This window comes from Leuresthes tenuis, unplaced genomic scaffold (assembly GCF_036924035.1).
Source record: "Leuresthes tenuis unplaced genomic scaffold, fLeuTen1.0.hap1 SCAF_19, whole genome shotgun sequence".
NCBI lineage: Eukaryota > Metazoa > Chordata > Actinopteri > Atheriniformes > Atherinopsidae > Leuresthes > Leuresthes tenuis.
Genome location: NW_027325373.1, coordinates 12,676,848 through 12,699,729, shown reverse-complemented (window position 1 = coordinate 12,699,729; position 22,882 = coordinate 12,676,848). Strand labels below are relative to the sequence as shown.

The following is a 22,882-nucleotide window of genomic DNA, read 5'->3' as shown; positions in this document are numbered from 1 at the left end:
CCTCACAAGCACCGGTGCTATTGATCCAAAACAAATTAACAAATGAAAGAGAGGGAGAGAAAGGTGGAAGGAAAAGTGTGGACCGGCGTCATCATTTGTGAGATAAAGTGTCACAGCTCAGCTCCTTCTCTACCTCTCAGATCAATACGATCTTTGTATTTGTTAAAGCACTGTTGGTCAGTCCCTCTAGTGGTGTGGGACCAATACAGTCAAGGGATGTAAAATAGAAAAAGAGAGACAAACATAGAGAGATGGAAAGTCGGGGTTAGATGCAGTGGCTGGGAAAGAGAGAAAGAGAGATGGAAGTAAAGAGAGAGTGGAAGTGGCGACCCAGTTCCATCACTGCTTGTTTGTGTTTGGGGTGGTGCAGCAGTTAAGAGCATTGTGGCACGAGGATAGGGGGAAGGAAGGTTGTGTGAAAGAAATGTGCATTTGTGAGGATGTAATCTCACTGTGCATACATCATGCAAAGTCAAGCACAGCACTTCTGTGTGTTTATGAGTTTCACAGCACACACTCCTGTGAGGAAAGGGAACTTGAGCACTGCACACAGGCTCCTAATGACTCTAAAGCTACATCTAATTAATTGATTAGCAGATAACACAGCTATTCAGCAATCATTTTGCTAGAAAAACAATAGTCAAATAATTTTTGGCTAAAGATCTTTTTCTTGCTTACATTTGATTGCACAATTGATTGTACATTTTCATTGTTCAGTTGTTCAGCCACAACAAAGTCATCAATTATTTGAGAGGAAAACTATCAGCAATGATTCAGACAAGATGCATTAATGCTGTTCCTTTCATACTGTTATTAGTTCGGAATCACACACACACAAAAAAAAGAACCTTCCGTTTTCAAGTTTTTTTACAAGTTTTAGAGAAATTTTTCAGCTTAAGTAGAGTCCAGTGTAACAACACTGTGAGTTAGGGAGAGTGTTCATGCAGGCCGATACGGCCAGTAAATATGTTCAAACCATATGCAACCTTTAGTGTTCGGGAGAACAGCTGCATGTGATGTGAAGGGTAACTATGGTGTCAGTGACGTTATGAAAGAAAGTTTTTTTTAGCTTTTTTAGTTTTTTAACTGTGATTCTCTTCTTACCCAACCCAAGTAGTTTGGGTTTCTAACCAAAGGGATGTTTTCTGAAGCCAACAAGAGAGTGACAACGCTTCATTGTAACTTGTTGTGTTTACATGTATCTGAGGCAACCGGCAAATTCGATCGCTATAAAAAGAAAGTGTTTTAGCCCTAACCATGATTGTTTTTTAGGTTTTTAACAAACTGGCCTATATGTCCTTCTTAGTTGGAGGACTTGTTGGGGTTGGGAAATGCTTTTTTCTTTTCACTTTACTATTAAAACATTTTAAAGAGTGGAACATTTATTCATTTATTGAGCAAATTATCATCAGTTTCATCAACACAATTTTTTTCCTTATGTTCCTCTTTTCTTCTCACCAGCTTGTTTTTTCCAAAAGAAATGCTGTGTTTGACACTAATAACCCAACAGGGAAACTGCCAAATGGCAGACTCGAAGTTTCAAAACTGTAGTCCACAAACTAGTGGGCAACAGCGTGTGGCTACATCCGCTTCTTTTATACAGTTGATGGTTTTCTGTATTTTTCGTTTCGTTCTAATTCAATAACTTGTGAGTCAGCCCGAGTCTTAAAATGGGTCTAAAAATGTACAAATTCCAGAGAGGGAACAAACTTGTAAGGCCCAGTTTTGCACGGTTTTCGGAGATTACGAGGATTCCCATATGATTTGATGGAATTCTCACATATAAACGTACATGTATGTAAAAACAAGGCATACGTACACTTGTTTGTTTCAAAAGACAATTCAGCATTGAAACTGAAACTAAATTGATGGGCCTTTAATACTTAAAACAAGATTTATGTAGACCTCCGTACGTGAGCTGAATGTCTGTTGATATAAAAAAGACCAAGGTTGATTACATTCAGTTCCCTTGAAATATTTTAGACATCATGCACTTCCTTGTTGCTCAGGCTCTGATAAATGATGGATCATGATGCCATAAAGCCCTATTGCACTTAGCAGGGCATTTAGTGTTTACAGCACGCTTCTCCCTTGGGCCATCTGTGTTCTTCCTCTGATAAACTGGCAGCAAAATTCAAAACATGGTGGTTACTGCCTGACTGTTGGTGAAATGTCAGTTTCATGGTGTGTCTTGCACCCCTTTGGGATATCGCTGTTTTAAAATATCTGATAAATGTTTTATTTCACACTCTATTTTTTTGTATTTATAGTAATTGTGTGTGAGTTGTGTGCACATGCTCATGTGGATGCCTGACCTTGATTTCTTGCTACAGCGATTTGTCACACCTTGTGTTGATGTGGTGCAGTGAGCTGGCTCTTTGACAACTACACTATAAACATGAGTGTCTAATGTGGACTGCATGTTTTCAGGCTCCCAAAAATATGCTGCTGTCTTTTGACATTTGTATTACACACTGTATACTGCCGGAGTTGAGAGAGCAAATGTAGAAAGGTTCCTTAGAGTCCTCTCAAAGTCATGCGGTTAAGTTTTGTTGGCTTTTGGGTGGAAGTGCTTGAAGGAGGCAGGGGTGAGGAGTCAGTGACATAGTTTTAGAGTAAAAGGGGTCAGGAGCGTGCTGCTGAGCTGCCCATGAGGGAGTGAATGAAGATGGCTTGTAGAGAGGTGAGAGAGTTGGTGAGGAATAAAAAAAGTTGCATGATTTTTAAGAGCAGGAGAAAGAAGGAGATGTGGAGACAGTGTGAGCTAATGAGCTGGATTTTCTGGAGACTTGGCATTCTGCTCATGGTGCTCGCTGTATCTCTCTCCTCTGTAGAAGAGCTGGCTAGAAAGAGCTTCCTGTCTGAGCCCTGAAGCAGGAGTAAATGAGGGGTGGGTGGGAGGGGGGAAGGGGGGTGGCGGCAGAGGGATGTTGGAACAGAGGAAGGAGGAGAAGGGGGGGTGGAGGGAGGTGAGGGGCGGGAGGGACCAGTGTTGAAATTGAATGCCAGGGCGCCATGTTCTCACCGCCAGCGTTTCCATGGTTACAGGGTAATTCTGGCGAGTAAGGAAATTTCATTCACTCTGGTATGAAGGAGAAGAAGAAAAAAAACAGGAGGGAAATATCAACAAAGCAACAGAGGAGGGGAAACAAATACACAACCCCCCCCCAAAATAAAATAAATGAATGATTTAAAAAGACTATCAGGAAAAAAAAGGAGACGGAAAGAAAAAAGAGAAGAAAGAGGAAACATCTCCTGGGGTTTGTGCCACCCATCCCCCAGGCGATCTGCCTGTACCTCTGTTTCTCATTCCTCTTTTTTTCTTGTGTATTTCTGTGATGCTTGGTCTGTTTGCCACCACCCTATAAGCAAACGCAACACCCACCCACAATCCTCCAGTTCTTCCACCAGCCCTGCAGGTATATGGCAAAGAACAAAGAAAAACATTGCTAACTGCCCGTTGTGTTTGCATTTGTCAGTGTGTATCTCTACTTTGGGGTGGAAGTCAATGGGGGGTGGGTATCGGGCTTGTTTTGGGGAGGGGTTTGAGAAATCCAGCGGTAGCAGAATTGTTCACAACATATTTGACACATTTGTGAAGCAGCTGCTGACGTATCAGGAGCTTGGGCAAGGTTTATTTCAACACATTTGTCTTCAAACACAAACACAATTTCAAAAGAAAAAAGGGTGTTGAGCTACAACAGTGTGTGCATGTGAAAACCTGAGCATGCAGATACTGGCACACTCTCACTCTCCAGTTAACAGGGGCTGACAACTGCACAGAGTTTGACTGGGCTGTCACTGCAGCCAATGTGACAGCTGAACAGCCAAGCAACGTCTGTACACACACACACACGTACATGCACGAGCATCATCTTGATTCCTGATATGATGTGTGAATATTCTCATCAGTAAATACGGTATCGTTTGACTGTTATCCACAAACATGTGTCGTTAGCATTGAATTGGGTTGATGTGTGCAGATGTTTTGCTGTCACAGAACTTATAATTGCTTGCGGTGAACACTGGTTTTTCCCTTCTCTTTCAGTGGCTGACGAGGGGCTTTGTGAGTGCGTGCTGTCCTACGAGTGCAGAACCCTTCTGTTCAAGGCCATACACAATCTGCTGGAAAGGTAAAACTGTCGGCACGAACAAAGGCAACATCAAATACAGTAAGAAGTGCGGTTTGGGTAGGAATTACAAGTAGCAATTATGTTGTTGGGCAATTTTCAAAAATTAGACAGAGACCTTTTAATGACTCTTGGATTGTCTTTTGTCTTTGTCTATATAAAGTATCAGCAAAGTTAAGCTGCTGTCATGCTCGCTGGATTAATCATTGCATTAGGAAATTGTGACATCAACACAGCAGTAACCATTTATATACCTAAGGTGCAATTCACTCACTGCAGTCATTGTGCTTGAATGTAGGCGTTACTACCACACTGCAGGGAGAGCACCAAAAGGAAACAAAGGTCACACAGGAAATACATGATGGATACACCAACGATGCACAGTTTCTACTTCTTTGCTTTTGTAACTTTTGCAACAGTTGTTTTGATGAGTTGTACATTCGCCTGTGGTGACGGACCTGCTCACACACTCTTTCCCGCAGCTCTTAGTGTTTTCCAAATGGGTCACTTGCAGAGCTCTCAACAGGTCTTTAGGTTTGGTAGGTGCACGACCGGTCAAAACAAAACCAAAAAGAGCTGTTTTCTCCCAAATCACCGGACACATTTGTAGTCCAGGCTTTTCCTTGTTTGCTGAATAACACCACAAAGAAGCACATTTGCAGTGTTTTTCTTGTAGATTGTTTGCCATGTCCTACCTGCTCTCTCTGTTTTTGGACCACTCAGCAGACAAATTAGAACAGACTTGGGTTTCAGGGAGGGAGACCTTAAACACACAGGAGCAAAACAAAAGCATTTCAGAGTAGGTGACTATAGGTGCTGGAGCAAGTTATAATGTAAAAAAGAACTAATTGAGCATTAAAAGCATTTAAACCCATTCAAGTAAAATACAAAACAAAATCAGGACCCTGTAAATTGGCATAATATGGACTTTTTAATATATTCAACAACGACTTGAACATCGACTTGAAAAAGGTGTCTTCTGTATAAATGCTTTTTTAAATTTGGGGTATTTTGAATGAATTTTCTTTATGAAATGTGTTGTTTATATAGATTACATCTCTACCACTGACTACATGTTCCTGTGTCTTACATGAATTACAGTGATTTCAAATGACAAAAAAAGAAGTAGTCAAGCAAAACAACTTACACACAGTACAGTCTCTGTTTTCTGTGATAAGATTCACTGTAATGAAATCACAATCTGAGTGCTGAATCACTTGCTCAAGTACCCAAAGCTCTCCTTTCTGAGTCAGAGCCATCTGTTAAATGAAGCAGCACATATTTGCTCTCTATTAAGTTAAGCATCAGTGATCATCATAGGGGGCAGGCTGAATTAACCTTCCTCTTACCTTGAAGCTGACTCCTTTTATAGCTCACTGTTTCAACAGCAGCAAGATCACTTTCACTTCCTCTTTTATATTGCACAGAAAGAGCTGATCTCTCAGATTGATAATTTGATACAAATAAAGCAGTTGTAAATATTCAGATATATCACGAACATTATGATATAAAGTGAGAAAACTAGCATAAATTTAAATGAATATTAAAAGTTATAAAATGAATAAGTTATACTTGATCTACATGTTGTGTGAACCATTTTGTTAGGGTGTTGCGTTTACCGAATTGAGGGCTCTTGGTAGCATAATTGAATATGGTATGCAATGATCAGGGGAGCTTTGTTGTATTGTTCATTAATACATTTACCAGTGAAAAGGGACTTGGTGGCTGAAAGACATAAACAAATCAGACACCACAGAAAGTGAAACATATTCCACTAGATTTGTAGGCATATATTTATAGCTCACTGCGGCAGACTTATGCAATTAAGTTTATTGTTATTTATTGGTAGATATAAATGACTCTCATATCATTAATTTGTTCGGAGATCATAGTATGAGAATGTTATTTGGTGATAGCTGCCAATGTGGATTTTAGAGTTGCAAGAAACCAAATGTCTAACAAAAAACAGCAATTATCATTAAAAAAAAAAACATAATACCCAAGTTAAAACAAATAATGTAACTTATGAACCCCCTACAGAGCTGCACTATGAGATCAGAAGTAATTAAGAGCATAAAGCTGCCAACTGGTTTTGAAAAGTATGTGTTAATGGTTGAATTTGTTGGATTTTACTGCTTTTTGTGACGAACATTTGGGTGACGAATTGTGGCCAAAATTTAACTGAAGGAGGACAAAACATCCAATATCCAATTCAAGCCAATTAGAATCCAATTTGTTGTAATCCAATCATATCCAATTGATTAAATTCTAAATTAGTCCAACTCATAGATTCAAAGCCAATTTAAAAAAAATGTAGCCTAGCTAACGGAACCAACAGATTGCACTGAAACATCTCTTTGAGCCAATCTCCTGTCCTGAGTGTGCATGAGGCGACTGTGGAAAGAAAAAACATCCTTTTAACAGGAAGAAACTTCTGGCCGAACCAGACTCGGGAGCGGAGGCCATCTGCCTCGACCAGCTGGGGTTTGAGGGAACAGAAAAGAGGGGACAACAAACACCATAACATAAGAGCAGGGATACATGCTGAGAAAGACAAAAGTTTATGACAATAATAGTGTTATATATATATATATGTATGTATACATAGAGAGAGTATGTATACATAGAGAAAAAACAGAAAATAATGAGGAAGGGTGTATCATAATGTTCACAGTTGTGTAATATTCAGGGTCATTCACCTCCCTGTTTTGGTTTCACCATTTTACTATCATCTGTTTAATTTCCAGATTCATGCAGCTGGGGTTTTTTTTTATAACAAAAGCACGGAATCGCCAGACTTTATACAGACAAAGAAGATGACCAGTGGAGCATTTAGCAGCTAAAAAGATGGATGTTTCCCAAAGGAAACAGGAACAGAGGAGAGAAAACTTCAAATGGAAATCTTAAATAGCTCTTCCAGACAGTGAAAACATAATATTAACAGGTTCACCAATCTGTTAAAGCTACGGCATTGTCACTGTTCAACATGTTGTTGAACAGTTGATATGGTATAGGCTTTTTATCAGCTTCTTATTTTCTATTGTTTTCTTTTGCTCTTCCACAAGAATTTTTGCAGACAGCTTTAGAACAATGTTATATTTCTCGTGATCTGCGTTCACTCTTTGCTTTCTGCTGCGTGTGTGTGTGTGTGTGTGTGACAGAGACAGAGAGGGGAGCCTGCAGCGCGACCACAAATAAAACCGAAGAGTGTTTTTTTTCTGTTAATTCAGCTCACACACTGTGAAGATCGTCTCACGGGCTGGACCTAATAATGACAGGGACAGCTATGGAGTAAGAAAGTTTGAACAGCACTGTTAAAGATTTATTCAGTTATGCAAACTATTCATTTGAGCAGCAGAACATGTGAGAAGTTAGGAGCCACCCCTGTTGTGCATTCCTTTCTGTTAATCCAACCATGTGCAGTTTGGACTTTGGTTGTGTTAAAGGTGAATAATAAATTGTACCGATAAAGACTTGATAAGTATACCATCTCCATTGCCACAGAAAAATTATCAGGGTCATCATTCAGTTGTTGTCATATTAATGGAGAGGAACCCACATATGCAAAGCGATAAAGTCTGCTGGATGTGCAAAATGGGAATTATACACAAATGTGTAGACATGATGTCATATCTCCATGAGGCTTAAAAATGGTAATAACAGATATTCTGCGGGATAACTGTAACATTCTCTGCATGAGCATACACACTTTCAAGTTTTTTATCTTGACATGAAACATGAGGCAAAATTGTCCAATAAGAAACTAACTTTACACGTTGTTACAATATCAGATTTGTAAAAAAACAAAAAAACATGAATATGATGCTATTATTATACTTTATTATGATGTTATTTTATTGTAAATGTAGCAAATTTGAAATAGCTTACAACAATATCTTAAGAACTTTGAAAACATATGGCTATGGCATTGTGTCGATGAACAGAAAATCCGAAACAATCGTGATATTATCACGCATTTGTGTAAAATGCTTTATCACATATGTTGAAAAGAAACCCCCAATAATTAAATAATTTAATTTAATTTAATTTAATTTAATAGTAATGAAAATATATTACTGTATTTGTTTTAATACAATTAATGATAACAATATTAACACAATGTATGATAGAAATAACAAATATATGGTAATGATATTACTGTGATAGCTATGGTAGATAGCATGCACAACGATGTTATCAGGATATATGAGGTAATTAGAAAATTAGCAATCAGATAAGTTAATCTTTATCTTTTTCTTTTATTGTGTCCTTTTTGACAAAGAATTACACTCAGCATTTACTTCAGCATCACTCAGCATACTCAGTGGTTGTTGCGTTGAAATACAGTTACTCACTAACATTATCGTCTTTTGAGGTTTTACTGTTTAGAGAAACACTGATACGATTGTAACAGAGGACAATACTGCTTTTACTAGACAACCATACTTTTTTAAAAATTGAGGGAGTTCTCACATGCACTGTCCAGAGAGAAAAATACATCGATAAGAATTTATTAAAGGTGGGAGAGCTGGAGACTGAAAGCTTGGGATATCATTTTGTAATTCTGTGACCCAGGTCAGAGGATTCAGTGGGGAATTCACTGGCACCTGCACACAGAGACAAGACAAACTTCTGAAAGAGCTGTGTTATGTCTGCAAGAGGAGTCGGAAATGTTGGTGGGATCACCAAACAGAGAGTCCGATAAACTGAACTTTGATGTGCTCGCATTTTGTTCTGATGAAAGAGAGGGCTTTGGAAAGATATGTGTGAAAGCGCAAACTGTTTGGGGAAAAGTAGATTAGCTGAAGATTATCTTCCCTTTTCCTAAGCACCTGTCAGAAAGTTAAGATATTTAGCTTTGCAAGCGTTCAGTGAAGGAAAAGTCCTCGCTGCTGTGTTTAAAGTATAAATTAAAACTGCAAGCGGCAGTGACTGCAAACATTGGTGACTGATGCAATGAGGCGCTTTTCCATCCATCTCATTCAGGATGATACTTGAAGGAAGTATAGATAGCTTCCTCCAAGTAGTCAGGTCATCAGGCGGGACTGTGGCGCATGCTTCCATAGCGATGTGCGAACGTGTTCAGGCTGGGACCGTTCCCAATCATGCAAAACATATTAATGTTGGAGGACAATGCAGAACAGAGTTGAGTTTTTCAAAAAATGTTGTCACATGTCTTAATGCAATATGGACCAATTTTCAGACCTGTATGATGAAATCTGTAAGAGGAGTTTGCCAAAATGTAACTTGTGTAAAACACCTAAATTGGGGTCTTTGAGGAAAAATAGTTGACTTCGTGTTTGGAAGAGAATGAAGTTTTCTAAGGTTGTCTTTTTCTTCTTCTGTTTCATGATACAGATGTTTGACGGATAAAGGTTTCGTCAGGATCGGGAAATGGTTTTTCAAGCCAAATGAACTGGAAGGAAAGTCTTTAGGCAACAGGTAAGAACGCAGACATGCATGCACACATTATTTGAATGTTGTAACATGCCTCACTCGCATGTTTTGCATCTCATTTTTATATTTGTGACCTTTAGAAATGTTTGTGACCACGTGAGCTTGTCAAAATGTGACACAGAAAAGCAGTGTGACTGACTTTCATGTGATTCGGTATTTGCCAAGTCTTTTTGATGTTCCAGCAGCTGGCCAATGATATAACACTGTTTAAGCAGAGCAGTGAATAGAGTCCGGAGGTGAGAGCATAGCTGAGCTCGCACAGCTTTCTCTCTGGGTGAGAAGAGGGTTGTTGTGTGTGTGTGTGTGTGTGTGTGTGAGCATGTATGTGACGTGCTGTGTTACTGTGTTGGCAGCGTGGGAGAGAGACAGAGACACTGAAACAGAGTAAAAAGAGGGGTGGGTGTGATGACACTTCAACTTGTTGCTTCAGCCATTATAGTTCCCTCTCACAGCTCAGCATACTCACTTCAGCATTTCCTGCTGGTGAGGACGCAACATTTCTCACATCTCTAACAAAGCAGTGTTCAAATGGGAAGTATTTAAGTGACTGCCTCCTAGGAAACCACTTAGCTCTCAAATAGCTCATTGTAGAAATCTTTTTTGATATCACATAAAGGCAGCAAATACAAATATCATCCGTTTATTTGAATTTACTCTGTAGCTGTTTTAAGAGGAAACTGCTTTAAACTGCTTTGTCATCCCAATGTGATGCAGTTAAGACATACACAGGAAACTCTCCCACCAGAAAGCTGCTGACACAAGAGCTGGCTGATGTTAGGGGCTGTACCAACTTAGGTATAGCTATTGAGAGCAGGTGGAAGTCCCTCAGTGAGGCACATTGTTTGACACATTGAGAGGGTGTTTGTCACTTGCCCAGCTGGGAGGGGAATATTGTGAGTGGAACTGATGCGATCTTTGAACCTAAAATCACTCTTGTGGCAAAATAAACTGCAGATTGAGATGATGCAATAGAAGAAGAATCCTAAATGAATTATAATAATGAATGCAGATGCTTCATTTAGTGCCAGAGTGTCATTGAATGATTGGATACGAGTGGAACAGAGGTGAATCAGAAGTGTCCTTCACCACCATCGTAAAATAAGGGAATCATTTTTAAGAGGTTCCTTCCTTCCAAAAGACTACATGATTAAGTCTCATGAGTGAAGGGGAAGGGATGCAGTGGTGCAGGCACTGTTATGTACTTTGTGGTGAGGAGGGAGGCCCGCGGCTCATGCAGGTCTCGCTCGAGAGATTATGTCTGCCAGCTGGCCTGGGAACGGTTAGGGATCCCCCAGGAGAAACTAGAAAGACAGAATGGGGCATCTGTGCTCCCCATATTGCCACTGTGGTCCTTTTCTTATGGGTTTTCAAACACTTTGATTTTACCAGTGGTTGCACTATAAAATTGAACAAGTTGCCTTTACTTAAAAAAAATTGCAAACTTGTTGCCTCAAAAAAAAAAGAAAATGCGTTTTTGAAACTTGAATGATTGAATATAATTAACAATACAAGCATGCACTTGTATCAAGCTTCAGGTGCAACTCAGAGTCCTGCCACATACAGAAGTATTCTGATGATACGACTGTTGTGGCATGTGTGCGCGGTGGACAGGAGAAGGAGTACAGGGAGTCCTTCTATGACTAGACAAAAAATTACTTTTTGCTCCTGAACACTACCAAAACCAAAGAGCTAGTGGTGAGCTTCAGGATATCTAAAACTCCATACCAGTTAGTCTGCATTGATGGAGGGGAGATAGAGACTGTTCAGACCTGCAGATACTTGGGGGTGGTGCTGGATAATAAACTGGAGTGATATACCAACATAGAAGCAGTGTACAGGAGGGGCCAGAGCCGTCTCTTCTTCCTGAGACGGCTCAGGTCCTTCAATGTCTGCAGTGACATGATATGCATGTTTTATCACACTATCATTGTGAGTGTACTGTTCTATGCTGTTGTCTGCTGGGGGAGTTGCACTACAGACAAAAACTGTAAGCACCTGGACAATCTGGTAAAAAAGGCCAGTTCTGTTGTAGGCAGAAGACTAGATTCTGTAAGTGCTGTGGTGGAGCAACGGATGAGGAGGAAATTATATTCTGTTTTGGATAATAATAGACATCCTCTCCACAGCATCCTGGCAGGTCAGACAGTGAGAGGCTCATCTCACTGCGCTGCAGGACGGAGAGGTTCAGGAGGTCCTTTGTCCCCACAGCCATAAACCTTTTAAATAGTGACTGCTGACATGTTCCTCTCAAATGAATTTATTTTGTCACTGATTATTATTATTATTATTATTATTATTATTATTATTATTATTGTTGTTGTTGTTGTCTAGTATGCAATCATTATAATTATTTATAATTTTTTGAGCTACTCGACTCCCCCAGGTAATGCTTTATCAAAACAGGTTGATACTAAAAGACACGATTGATTGCCATAAATGCACAGTTTTGTGTTTCCCCTGCTTTGATATGACTCGAAAAGCAAAGAGCCTAGCAGTAACCTGTAACACGCAACATGAACTGTAAGTCATTCATTATCATTATCAATCATCATCATAACAGGTAAACGGTCTATAATGTGTTGCCATTACACAGAAATTGTGGTGAAAGGTGTAGTATGATGATCCAATAATGTTTTTCTTGTCTATTTTGCTAAGAACCGCTTCCCTCACATGTAAAAAATAGTCACCATCTAAAGCCTCGAAGATACAGGGGTGACATCAGCTTCATTTTTGCATCTTTTTCTTTTGTTTTTAGTAAAAAAGTTATTATTTTGTTAATTGAAAAATGTCTGCAAGAAGCAATAATAAATAATAAAATAAAACTAAACAAGACACTAAACTTTCATAGACATTTGAGTTGCCATTGAAATACTGGCATGCTTCTTTTTTACTATAATTTGAATGATTGAGAAGCCAATCAACAAAACTGTACTGAACAAAAGGGTAAGCACGTGGTTGAGAAGAAATTAATCACCTCTAATTCATTGTCTTAAAATAGTACCTTGGAACACTGTGCATGGACCCATCTCATCTCCACCAGCACTGCTTTCACAAACTCATCTTTTTCACATTGATTCATCTTAATTGTATTAATTTATTCAAAATGTTTCACCCTCAATGAAAAGTAACCATGACCCACTGAATAGGAGTGTTAACAGCAACTTAATTAAAATTAAGTTACATTCACTTAGTAGCTTCTATTCAATCCAATGTAACAATTCGAAGTGTGCTAAGGTTAATAGAATTTAACAGCTCAATGCTAATCCTCCATCATTTAAACCTACTTTCAAGTTCTTTTCTTTTAATTATTTGGGTCATTACCATAAACCAACGCTAAAAGAAATCTTGTGCACACCTATTTTGTGGGAAGATTTTTTGCTGTCGAACATGGTTTATTCTGTCCAGGAAATCCAGGACGTTTACTCAGTCAATGCTGACATGTAACATGGACTAACATGCTCTAACATGTGTGAGCAGTCGAACCAGCTGCCATAGCACAGAAGCTATGGACAGGAGTTACTTAAAAGAGAAACAAACTGAGCTCACTGGCAAGATCTTCATAATACCTCCTTAGATCAATATATTAGTAAAGTATGTGTACATAGTATATTGCTGCTGTGTTCAGGTTTGAATTATCCTCCAGTGAACCTTAAGGGTTTCCGTAAATATCTTGCATTATACATAACCAATGCGACATGTGGTCCAACAATAAATATTTCAGAGTCGATGCAGATAGACCGGCCGTGCCTGTGCCGGCCAAGGATGGCTGACCAATTAGAGCAAGCAAGCTGTTTTAGGAGAGGGGTGGCCTCATCCGCATCAGTTTTCACAGGAAAAACATCAACATGGGCAGATAGAAATCCCTGCACTCGCTGTTTCATGGGGAATTTTAAGATCATCGTGGGAGAGGGGGAGCAATCAAAAAACAATGCACCACCTCCTGTGATCACATGTGATAGTACATGTATACAACCATTTTCTGCAAGGTTAGAAAAAAACCTTGCAGAGAGGAAAACCAAAGCAGAAGGTTGAATGAGTCTGGCTGAGAGGATGGTGGAACAGTCAGCATGAGTCGTCCACTGGAAGTGACATTTTGTCTGTCACTTTTACATTTTGTCAGCAGTTGTTTGCTAATGTCAGCCTTAAGGGCTGGAATGTTTGCTGTTGCTTAGCAACTGCTCTGTTCATATTGAATTTACACAATGTAAGTGATTTAAATGGTCTTTTTAATGAATGTTGGGTAGTTTATTTAAAAAAAAACTTGACTGAATTTTGTATTAGTATCTTACAACTGATCTAATATAATGCGATGCATTATTTTCTGTGCTTGCACCAGACATCTAACACTGTACTAACCATGCAAGGTGACCCGAGTTTTAATCCTTGTGGATGTTCTATTTATCTTTGTAGAGGTTTCCAGATTCCTTGTTTCCCTGTGTGTATTTATTTTGTACATTATTTTGTTTGACATTGAAGAGGCGATGAATTTACTTGGAAGATAAATCAGAAAAATGTATAGAACTGTAATAGCACAAGTGACCAAATATAGACAAGATTACAACCTACCAGATGGCAGTAAAGCTTAAATAACTAGAGGTGATTTCAATGATATCAGGAGAAGAAAGCAGGGAGGTGTAAGGACTCTGCACATTTATATGTATATATAGTTGTTTGAAAGTTGCACCCAGGTTTTTAGTGTGTGCAGAGCTTTGTGTGTGTGTGTGTGTGTGTGTGTGTGTGTGAGACTTCTGTTCTTCATGTTAATTCCTCTTCATTTCCACAGCTCTGTTGGAATATGTTCTACGCCCCCTGCTGAGCCATCTCAGACTTGTTCTTTCTGTGAATTATTGAACATCCTGAAAGCAAAGATTGAAAGCGAAATGGGGAGAAAGAGATATGTTCTTTAACACTCACACACAAACAAAGTCAAATCTTATAGAGATGGTTTTTTTTTTTTGAGCCTGCATTTATTAATTTCATCACCACAAGAGGTCCTAAATACCCTCCTGTTATCTTATCTCCCTCGCTCTCACACATAAACACACACATTAACAAACACATACACCATCTCTTATTTTCACCATCGCAATGTTAGCCCACAGTTGACATTCACAGTGTGAGTTTAGATAACCCCTCCAGATCCCGGACCTTCAGTGTTTTCATGCCATGGGAGAACACTGCTCAGTTTGGCATATAATGACCTCCTCTATCAACACCTTCTTTGTTTCTTCTTCACTTCCACATTGTGTCTTTTATCCCCAACAGGGGGCGCTTTGGTGCTAATATCCATGCCATGCTCCCACACTCATGCCAACTCCTGCGCCTTGGCACTGCCGCCTTTGTCAGGCTTATCTGGTCTTTATCTGGTATATGTCCCTGGAGCATAGTAGGGATTGGTACATCCAGGAGATGATTCCCCAACCATCCTATCCCTATCCCTCTCCCCACCCCCCCTTTAACCCAATACTCCTGCTCCCTTTGTGTCTGAATGGGAGGAAAGCACTCTGTGTTGGTAACGCATTGCATCAGACGCTGAGGGGAGCATGCGAGAGAGAGTTACAGGAATACAGAACGAGCAGGGGAGACGCGGCATCAGAGAGAGGAAGAGCAAGGAGGAGCCTCAGTGTGGGTGGTGGCAGGGTGGGGATAAGAGAAGGTAGGGGGTCGTAAATTAATCATTACTATAGACGGCTGAATGGATGTATTAGAGTCTGTCTCTCATTAGTTCGGTCAATTCTCATAGTGCACATCTTTTTTTTTTTATATAGCTACTTTCATTTTACTAATGACCATAAACTCATGCATAAATAATATTTATTGTTTAGTGTAACGGACTTGTCCTCTGGCCTCTGATTTTGAAACAGCAGTGTGCTACATTTCCTGTTCAAACAGTTATTCTTTTAATCTCAGAAATTCCAACCCAAACAGACAGGGCAGTTTTTTTTTTTAGATATATAAGTCTTCCTCTCCTCTCCTTAGGGATAAGTGACATTGAGACATTAACCATCTCCTTGGCAACAGACATTTGGTGTCGGGCATCATGACAAGGTCACAGAATCACCATAAATAAATAGATAAATAAATAAATACTTTGGTCTCCGATTAGACCTGTGCAATGAATTTACTGATGTCAAGACTGTTTGCTCTTATGTATTTGCATAATTCAAATGCCATGACAGATGGATATCGGCAGCAGTGAAAGGAAATAGAGAGTCTCCCCAAGTATAGGAAATAACAATAGATGTAAATTTAGAAAAAAAAAGAATAGCCATCTGACCTAATTTAGCTTGCAAACCCCCCCCCCCCCGTGCTTTAAGGAAGTTAAAAACAGACCATTCCCAGTTGTAATGAGAGTAAGAAAGAGCGTCACTTACTCTTTATCTTAATCAGTGTTCAGCAAAATTGTGGTAAAGTATAATTTCAGTGGATTTGATACTTACATTGTGACAGACATGGTATATGTGGTTAAAAGAAAGAGTTTTTAAAAAAAAAAATTCCAGATATGGCATTATTGAGGGCCAGAAGATTTTTTTTGACAGGTTACAAAGGTGACTGACAAGGAAAATACTCCCCTGAGTAGCAGATTGTAAGATGCACTGACAGCCAAACTAGATGGATAAGTAGCTGTTGCCTGAATGATGACTGGCAGGGCATAATGTATGTGTGGAGGAAAGAATAAGAACACCACTTAAGTGAATTAATGAATTTGGCTATTACTATAACTATGCTAAAGGTTCATGCAGTGGCTCACTGACTGACTACACATGTAGACTGAGAATTAGACTGATAGTGCAATGTTGCTCAGTGTTTTTTATGATTAACTGTGTGAGTAAAGTTCCAGACAAAAGCTCATCAACCCTCAGTCATAGGAAAGCTTGTTAGATATTTGCACGATTGAGTCATTTGTTTCCTCTCATCTGAAGCATGTTCTGTGTTTTTGTGTGACAAAAAGAAAAGAACACAAGATGCCCCATCCCTCAGATTTTTACCGGTGAGAAACCACTAACAGTATGTGGAAGAAATGGAAAAAACATCAGTAGTGAGGATGGTGAAACATCACAGCAGCAACATACAACCTGATCCTTTGCGTGTTTTTTTATTTAGGACAACAGATGTAAAGTAAAAGCCTCTGATGGCTTTCATTGATGTTCTTATCGTGGTTAGAGACTTAGGCTTCTCCACCTGGCAATATTTGTGTGAGACTGGCCAAGTGAAATATGTCCACAGTTATTCTCTGCTGTTTCCAGGACTTCACATAATCTAATTTCAAATAATAGTTTGATATAAATGTTTGATATTTCTGTGCATCCCGTGCCTATACAAAGAGCCTTAGTGTCCTTGAGTGTGGCACCTTTTCATTGTGAATCCATACAAACAGCATTTGAGCACAAAAATTGTGATAGCAGCACCGGTTAAAGACACCCACAGGGGGCCACTGAATAATACATCAAACTTGGTGCATCCGCCTTATGTTACTTTTAATAGTGCTGTGTACTGCTGTACATGTTCATGCAGCACCATTTACATGCACCCGCATAAGCCTGAACATTGTTATGCATGTTTGGTGGTTTGGTAAGATTTGTTTGTATGGAATAAATTTAGTAATTGTGTCAATGCAGTGGAATAAGTTTTTGGAGATACATGCTGCTCACAAGAGATTATAAGAGTGTAAACATCCTCCACATTGGCCCATATACACCCAAAAGGAGTGTCTACTCATGTGTGATTGTGTGGGAAGAGTTAGCTAGAAAGAAGAGGATATCGCATAACGGTGCTTCTGTGGTGGCAGACGGAACATTTAAGGTGGAGATTAAGCAGATTAGTCCCCCAGATTTGAGAGACTCTCTGCTGTATCACACCATCTGATTTTGATTCCTTTAATAGTTGAGATAAAAGCGTTGTTTGTGATGCACATGGTTGTTTTACTTATCATTGTTTTATTAATCTTTCTTATCACTTTCCCTTCTGGATCAGATATAAGAGCAGCTCAAGAATACAGTTAACTGTTACTATTTTCTCTGGAAGCTTGTGTGTGTGCCGATGATACACATTAGACATTAACCAGCTCCCCTGCAGGCTGTCTGGCTGACTGGCAACATTGTCGTGGGGTGAAAAGACATGTTGTTACATGGACTCAACACAGTACCCTTTCCCTTAATTGTCTCTGACAGTCAGACACACATCGAGTGTACTGTACATGTTAAAATTTTATTAAAACTGCACGTTTATGTGCATTAATTTGTGTCACCCATTACGATGTACAAACTCTGATGCATAAGATGTTGGCATACGGGAGACATAATGTATGATACATTATATACAATACAATACGCAAAGAGTTGAAACACATGCAGTACATATGAAACTAAATGAAAGCATCACAGTCGGTATTTGATGTGTCTGTGTGTTCTTTGGCTCTATATTACCTGATTGATTTCACCATAAAATTGTGCTCAGTAGCTGCCCATTAAAACTCTGATCTCATCGATATGTGTGCAGCAGTTTCAGTGTGTGGCGCTGAATAATTCACTTCCTCTTCATTCTCTCATACTGGTTTTGCTTTCATTTCTCATTTTTTATGGAGTCTTTCCTACCCTGTCTGTCTAATTTCCGCTCTATCCAGCTACTTTCTCATTTTGTCTCAGTCTTACTCAGGCATGTCCTTAATTCCTTCTGTCTCCATCTTCTTCTCTTGTGGACCCCCCCCGTCAGAGTCAGTTCTCTTTTTTCTCTTTGCCTGTACTGTCAGCCCTTAGGCATGTCTCAGCCATCACTCCTCTTAATTTATTAATACCTGTACTCATACAGCCAGGCACACACAGCCGCCTCACATATCTGTCTGCCGTTCTCACACACATACACCGACAGCACAAAAGCCCCAGAGGATGCAAGGAGCCCGGTGTGTCCACACACTCATACCCGCTTACTTTGCAGGAAAATGCCCTTTGTAAAAGGACAGGGAGCATCAATCTCCCAGCTGGGTCAGACTGCAGTTTGATGCTCTTTTTGTGCCTTTACTTTTTCCTGACTTGCATGTGGTTGCACTTTATTGCAGATGCAATAGATCTTATCAGCTTGATTGACTTCAATTATATTTGTTTATCAATAGCGCTTGATTCGCCCAGCTAAAACATAGCCTCATCTTTAAATATTAAATACTTGAAATAATATTCACGAGTAGCGTTTGTAACAGTGTTCATACACAGTATCAGGTCGATTTGATTGATGCTACCAACTTAATTTCCCAGCCTGTTATCTATATCTGTCTTTGGTTTGAGACAAAAAAGATACAGAGAGAGATGAGTTCGGATTGTGATTACCTGCTTTTTGATCTGTTTAAATGAGGGAGTCAGTAAGTCAGTAAGTGATTAAGATGTTGAGATTGTAACATATTCATTGGTTGCTGTTTTGTGTAGGACAGCAGCCATGTGACATGATGGGAACCCCTAATCACGAATAATAAAATATCTAAGCTAACTCCATATTTTGTAAGACCGAACCATATTGGTTATAACAAATATTTGTTAGCCTTAATTTGGCATTTTGGATGCAAAACTAACAATTTGGGAGTGTGAAGTTAAAAAATCAATGATCTGTGAAAATATTTGGAGTAGGTCTTGAACTTAAGGTCTCAAATCACGTCCCCCCACCCCCACCCCAGTCTTCATTTAGGCATTTGTAGCCAAATTAACAATTACGTACATCTACATGGTCATATTGCAAGTCGGTGAATTTTAATGTAGTCACATAGTGAGTCATCACACTTTGACATTGTCTCAAAGCAGGATGTAAACCACATCTCAGTATTTTCTCGGTGTTTCGCGCTGTGGACCAACATAGACGTTATTTGCTCCATCGGGAGATGGAGTTGTTGAACCAGTGTCAATGCCCTCATGCTTATGACTGCATAGAGATTTTAGTGCATTCAGAATAAATGAAAGCATATGACATCAGAGAAGCTGAACATCCCTAAACGTTAATTGTGGTTGTGTGTATATGTGTAGAGCAGACGGTTACCCTTGACTTGCAGCTGTTTCCCCCATGCAGCTAAATATAGCCCTTCATATGGTGGAATGATGCACCGAGGACAAGGTTGGAGGGCAGTGACATTGAAAGCATTTTGACTCATCCGTTGTAGAGATATGAAATGCAGAGATGACTGACTACTGCTGTGTTTGTGCGTGTATGTGTGTGGTTGGGTGGAGGCTAAGTAAAGGCGTCTTGTGCCTTTGTGCTTGTTTGTCGCAGGCATGCATATGTATACACTTTAGCTTTGTTTTTCCTCCTGTGATTGCGCAGACCTGTGTTCAAACCACCTGCTGTCACGAGGGTATGTTTTTCTCTGGGAGCATCAGGGATGTTTATGAAGCAGAAAAAATTGGCTCCCTTTACCTTTGGGTGCATTAAGCGCCATCTGGAGGCTGTCATGGTCAACAGTAAGATATCTGGCTTAGAGAGACTGTGTTTAGCTGTGACCATGAGTGTGGAACTGGCCATTTTATTGAATTTGATGATCCATTACGGCTCAAATGGAGGTCCAACTCCCTCAGGGCAAAGGGGATATTGCATAGGCAGCAGGGTAATCACAAAGCGATTACAGTACCTGCTGACATTATTGTCATTCTGATATATATAAACCAAGGTAGTAAGAAGGTTTATAGATTAAAAATATACATCAGTGAAGCTTTCGAGGTCGTTAATGACGTTCAAGCCGCCCACTCTTGTATAGATTGCAATAAAGCCGCAACAATTATTCTTTCATGATTAAAAAAAGAGCAATGCATGATGAACTGTGCACAGAATGTGTAATAAAGAGAGTGTTGCATATGTAAACATGTAGCTTCCCCAATCACTCATAAACAAAGAAGGATTTATACCTGCAATAAGGAGCATATGTGGGTACTGACGAAGAAGATCAGTGACAGTAGCGGTTAGTTGGGCCTTTACAAAGATACACTTTGTTCTTACTGAATTGATGTTTGGAGAAAATGTCTCATTATGTGTCATGGAAGCCATATGCATGTGTAACATTTTCAGAACATCTGATACAGAAGTCTGCTTAGTCTCCAATGAAGCATACACATGTATTGTTTATTCTATTTAAATCTGAGTTGAATTAAATTGTCTGTAATTGTGAATGTAATTAAAATGGTCAGTGAGAGAGGGATCTGATTCATTGTACAAACTCATATTTGCTCTGCATATTTCCATGATCAACTCAGTCTGCTCACACAGAAGATATACTTCACACAAGCCTTTTTCTGCACTGTTAATGTCAATCTGTGATTTCATCTTTTAACTCTTTAACTGTTGTCTGTCCTCAGCGAACAGCTGTCATGTTCCTTCTCCTTCTTCCTCCATGGGGAGAGCAATGTGTGCACAAGCGTGGAGATCGTCCAGCACCAGCCTGCGTACCACATCACAGAGCACCACATCCACCTTGCGCAGACCTCCACCGCACCAGTTCAGGGTAACACCAAAAACCCGTTTTTTTTTTTTATTGTGCTTATGTACATGACATTTTTAAAAAAAGAAGTTATTCTACAGTGACAATTTAGTGTGGGTTGATTGTGGAAAAGAGGAGCAAGTCTCTAGAATGACTATGTTGATGGCCTTACTGCAATATGGACATGCCGAGTTATCTGTAGTGGAATTATTCATGTTTTGCTCAACTTTTATACATAAGATCCTTCATTTTCTAGTAGCTGCCTTCCAGAAAAATTAAAAGGAATCACACTGTGATCACAGAAACTGCAGCGTCCATATTTATCATAATGAAAGATCATGACAACGTACAGCATGTGTGGCTCATAGTGTGTTTTTTGTATTTTATTTGACAAGGGAAGAACTCTATTTGTCACTGAAAAAAAGATAGAAATCAGACTTGATGTTCAGTCAAATGTTTGGCTGTACAATGTACTCTATCACATTGTTGTTGTATATTATTATTGATTCAATACATACACAGAACTTTTCTTCTGTGGTGGGTCAAAGTTTAGTTAATTATCTGTATTTTTTCTACTTTTGAGTTGTCTCATCTATAACAGTTTACGATGGTTCATAAGTCAGTCAGATATTTTGAATGGAAAATGGACATTTTTAAAATTGCCAGTCATTGGAAGTGCTAACATTGAATATATTAGTTTTGAAAATAGTACAGAATATTTTTTCAAACTGTTTTTAACAGTGGAGGCAGAAAATGTTACGGACCATTCCTTAGTTATTCAACATTGTACTTCAGAAGTGTACTTAGTTCTACCTCTAAAATTTAATAATTAAGTTTCTGGTTTTAAGCTACTAACTGGCTAAATATTAACATTCTATGTAAACCGAGCTATGGAATAAGTGACAAAGTTAAGGGAACCTTCCACAATCTCAAAAATTATTATTTAGCTAGAGTGTCTTTGTCCAAAAAAATAAAGAAATATAAAGATCAAAACCTGAAAACATTACGGAAATTATTTAAGGCCACTGAAGTGTTTGCTTTTGCTTTCATGTCTTACATAGCTTGGATCCTTTTCTGCTTTACATCTTCCTTCCTTCTAATCTATTCTATCAATTTCTATCTTCTGTGCAGTGGTACTAAGTCCATATGGTCTGAGTGGTACTTTAACAGGTCAGGCCTATAAGATGAGTGACCCAGCAACACGGAAGCTGATGGAGGAGTGGAGCTACTTCTATCCCATGGTACTCCAGCAGAAAGAAGGAAGTAGTGAGAATGAGAAGGAGGAAGCTGGCCAGGCCTATGATAGCAGCTGTCATGTGGCAGTTGAGGTCATTGTAGGTACGGTAAAAATGATCATATAAAAGAGTGAATAGCATAACAATGAAAGCAGTGTGCAAAGTCTAAAAAACATCTGTGAAAAAGTTAGTTTCAGGCCTTCGCTATGGAGTTAATCTACAATGAAATCCATGCCGTGCACATTACTTCATATTGCCATAAAGCAGCATATAGTGGAGAACACTGGAGATCTTTCAGCTTGCAAACAGCAATGAATAATTGCATTAGGCCACAGCGACACTGCCTTATGTTTACTAAAGCAAACAGTAAGGAATCAACATCTAATTCATTCCTCTCAGCCTGTGTGTAGATTCCCAGGCTGTTTGAGGTATTACTAGCTGTGTTGCTTTGACTGCAATGATTCTCATACTGTTTTAACACATCTAAGAGTGGAAGAGGGGAGATGACTGGAAGGCAGGAGACAAGAGAGTAAAACAGACAAAGAGGAGCAGTCAGGAAGCTGAGGTATAAACTGCAGGGAGTTTCACTTACAGTCTAATCAGCCTGATCCCAC

The 22,882-nt window shown here is 39.3% G+C and overlaps 1 protein-coding gene across 3 annotated transcripts in view; it reads left to right on the top strand.

The window, feature by feature from the left end:
* The window catches only part of LOC140276851 (mediator of RNA polymerase II transcription subunit 13-like), an 83,110-nt gene that overhangs the window by 45,531 nt on the left and 14,697 nt on the right, over positions 1-22,882 (top strand). For all 3 annotated transcript variants that reach the window (XM_072371686.1, XM_072371685.1, XM_072371684.1), the window contains exons 3-6: positions 4,049-4,133; positions 9,489-9,572; positions 20,912-21,057; positions 22,165-22,371. In XM_072371686.1, the coding sequence (XP_072227787.1) occupies positions 4,049-4,133; positions 9,489-9,572; positions 20,912-21,057; positions 22,165-22,371 (522 nt within the window). The remainder of the gene's footprint in view (positions 1-4,048; positions 4,134-9,488; positions 9,573-20,911; positions 21,058-22,164; positions 22,372-22,882) is intronic.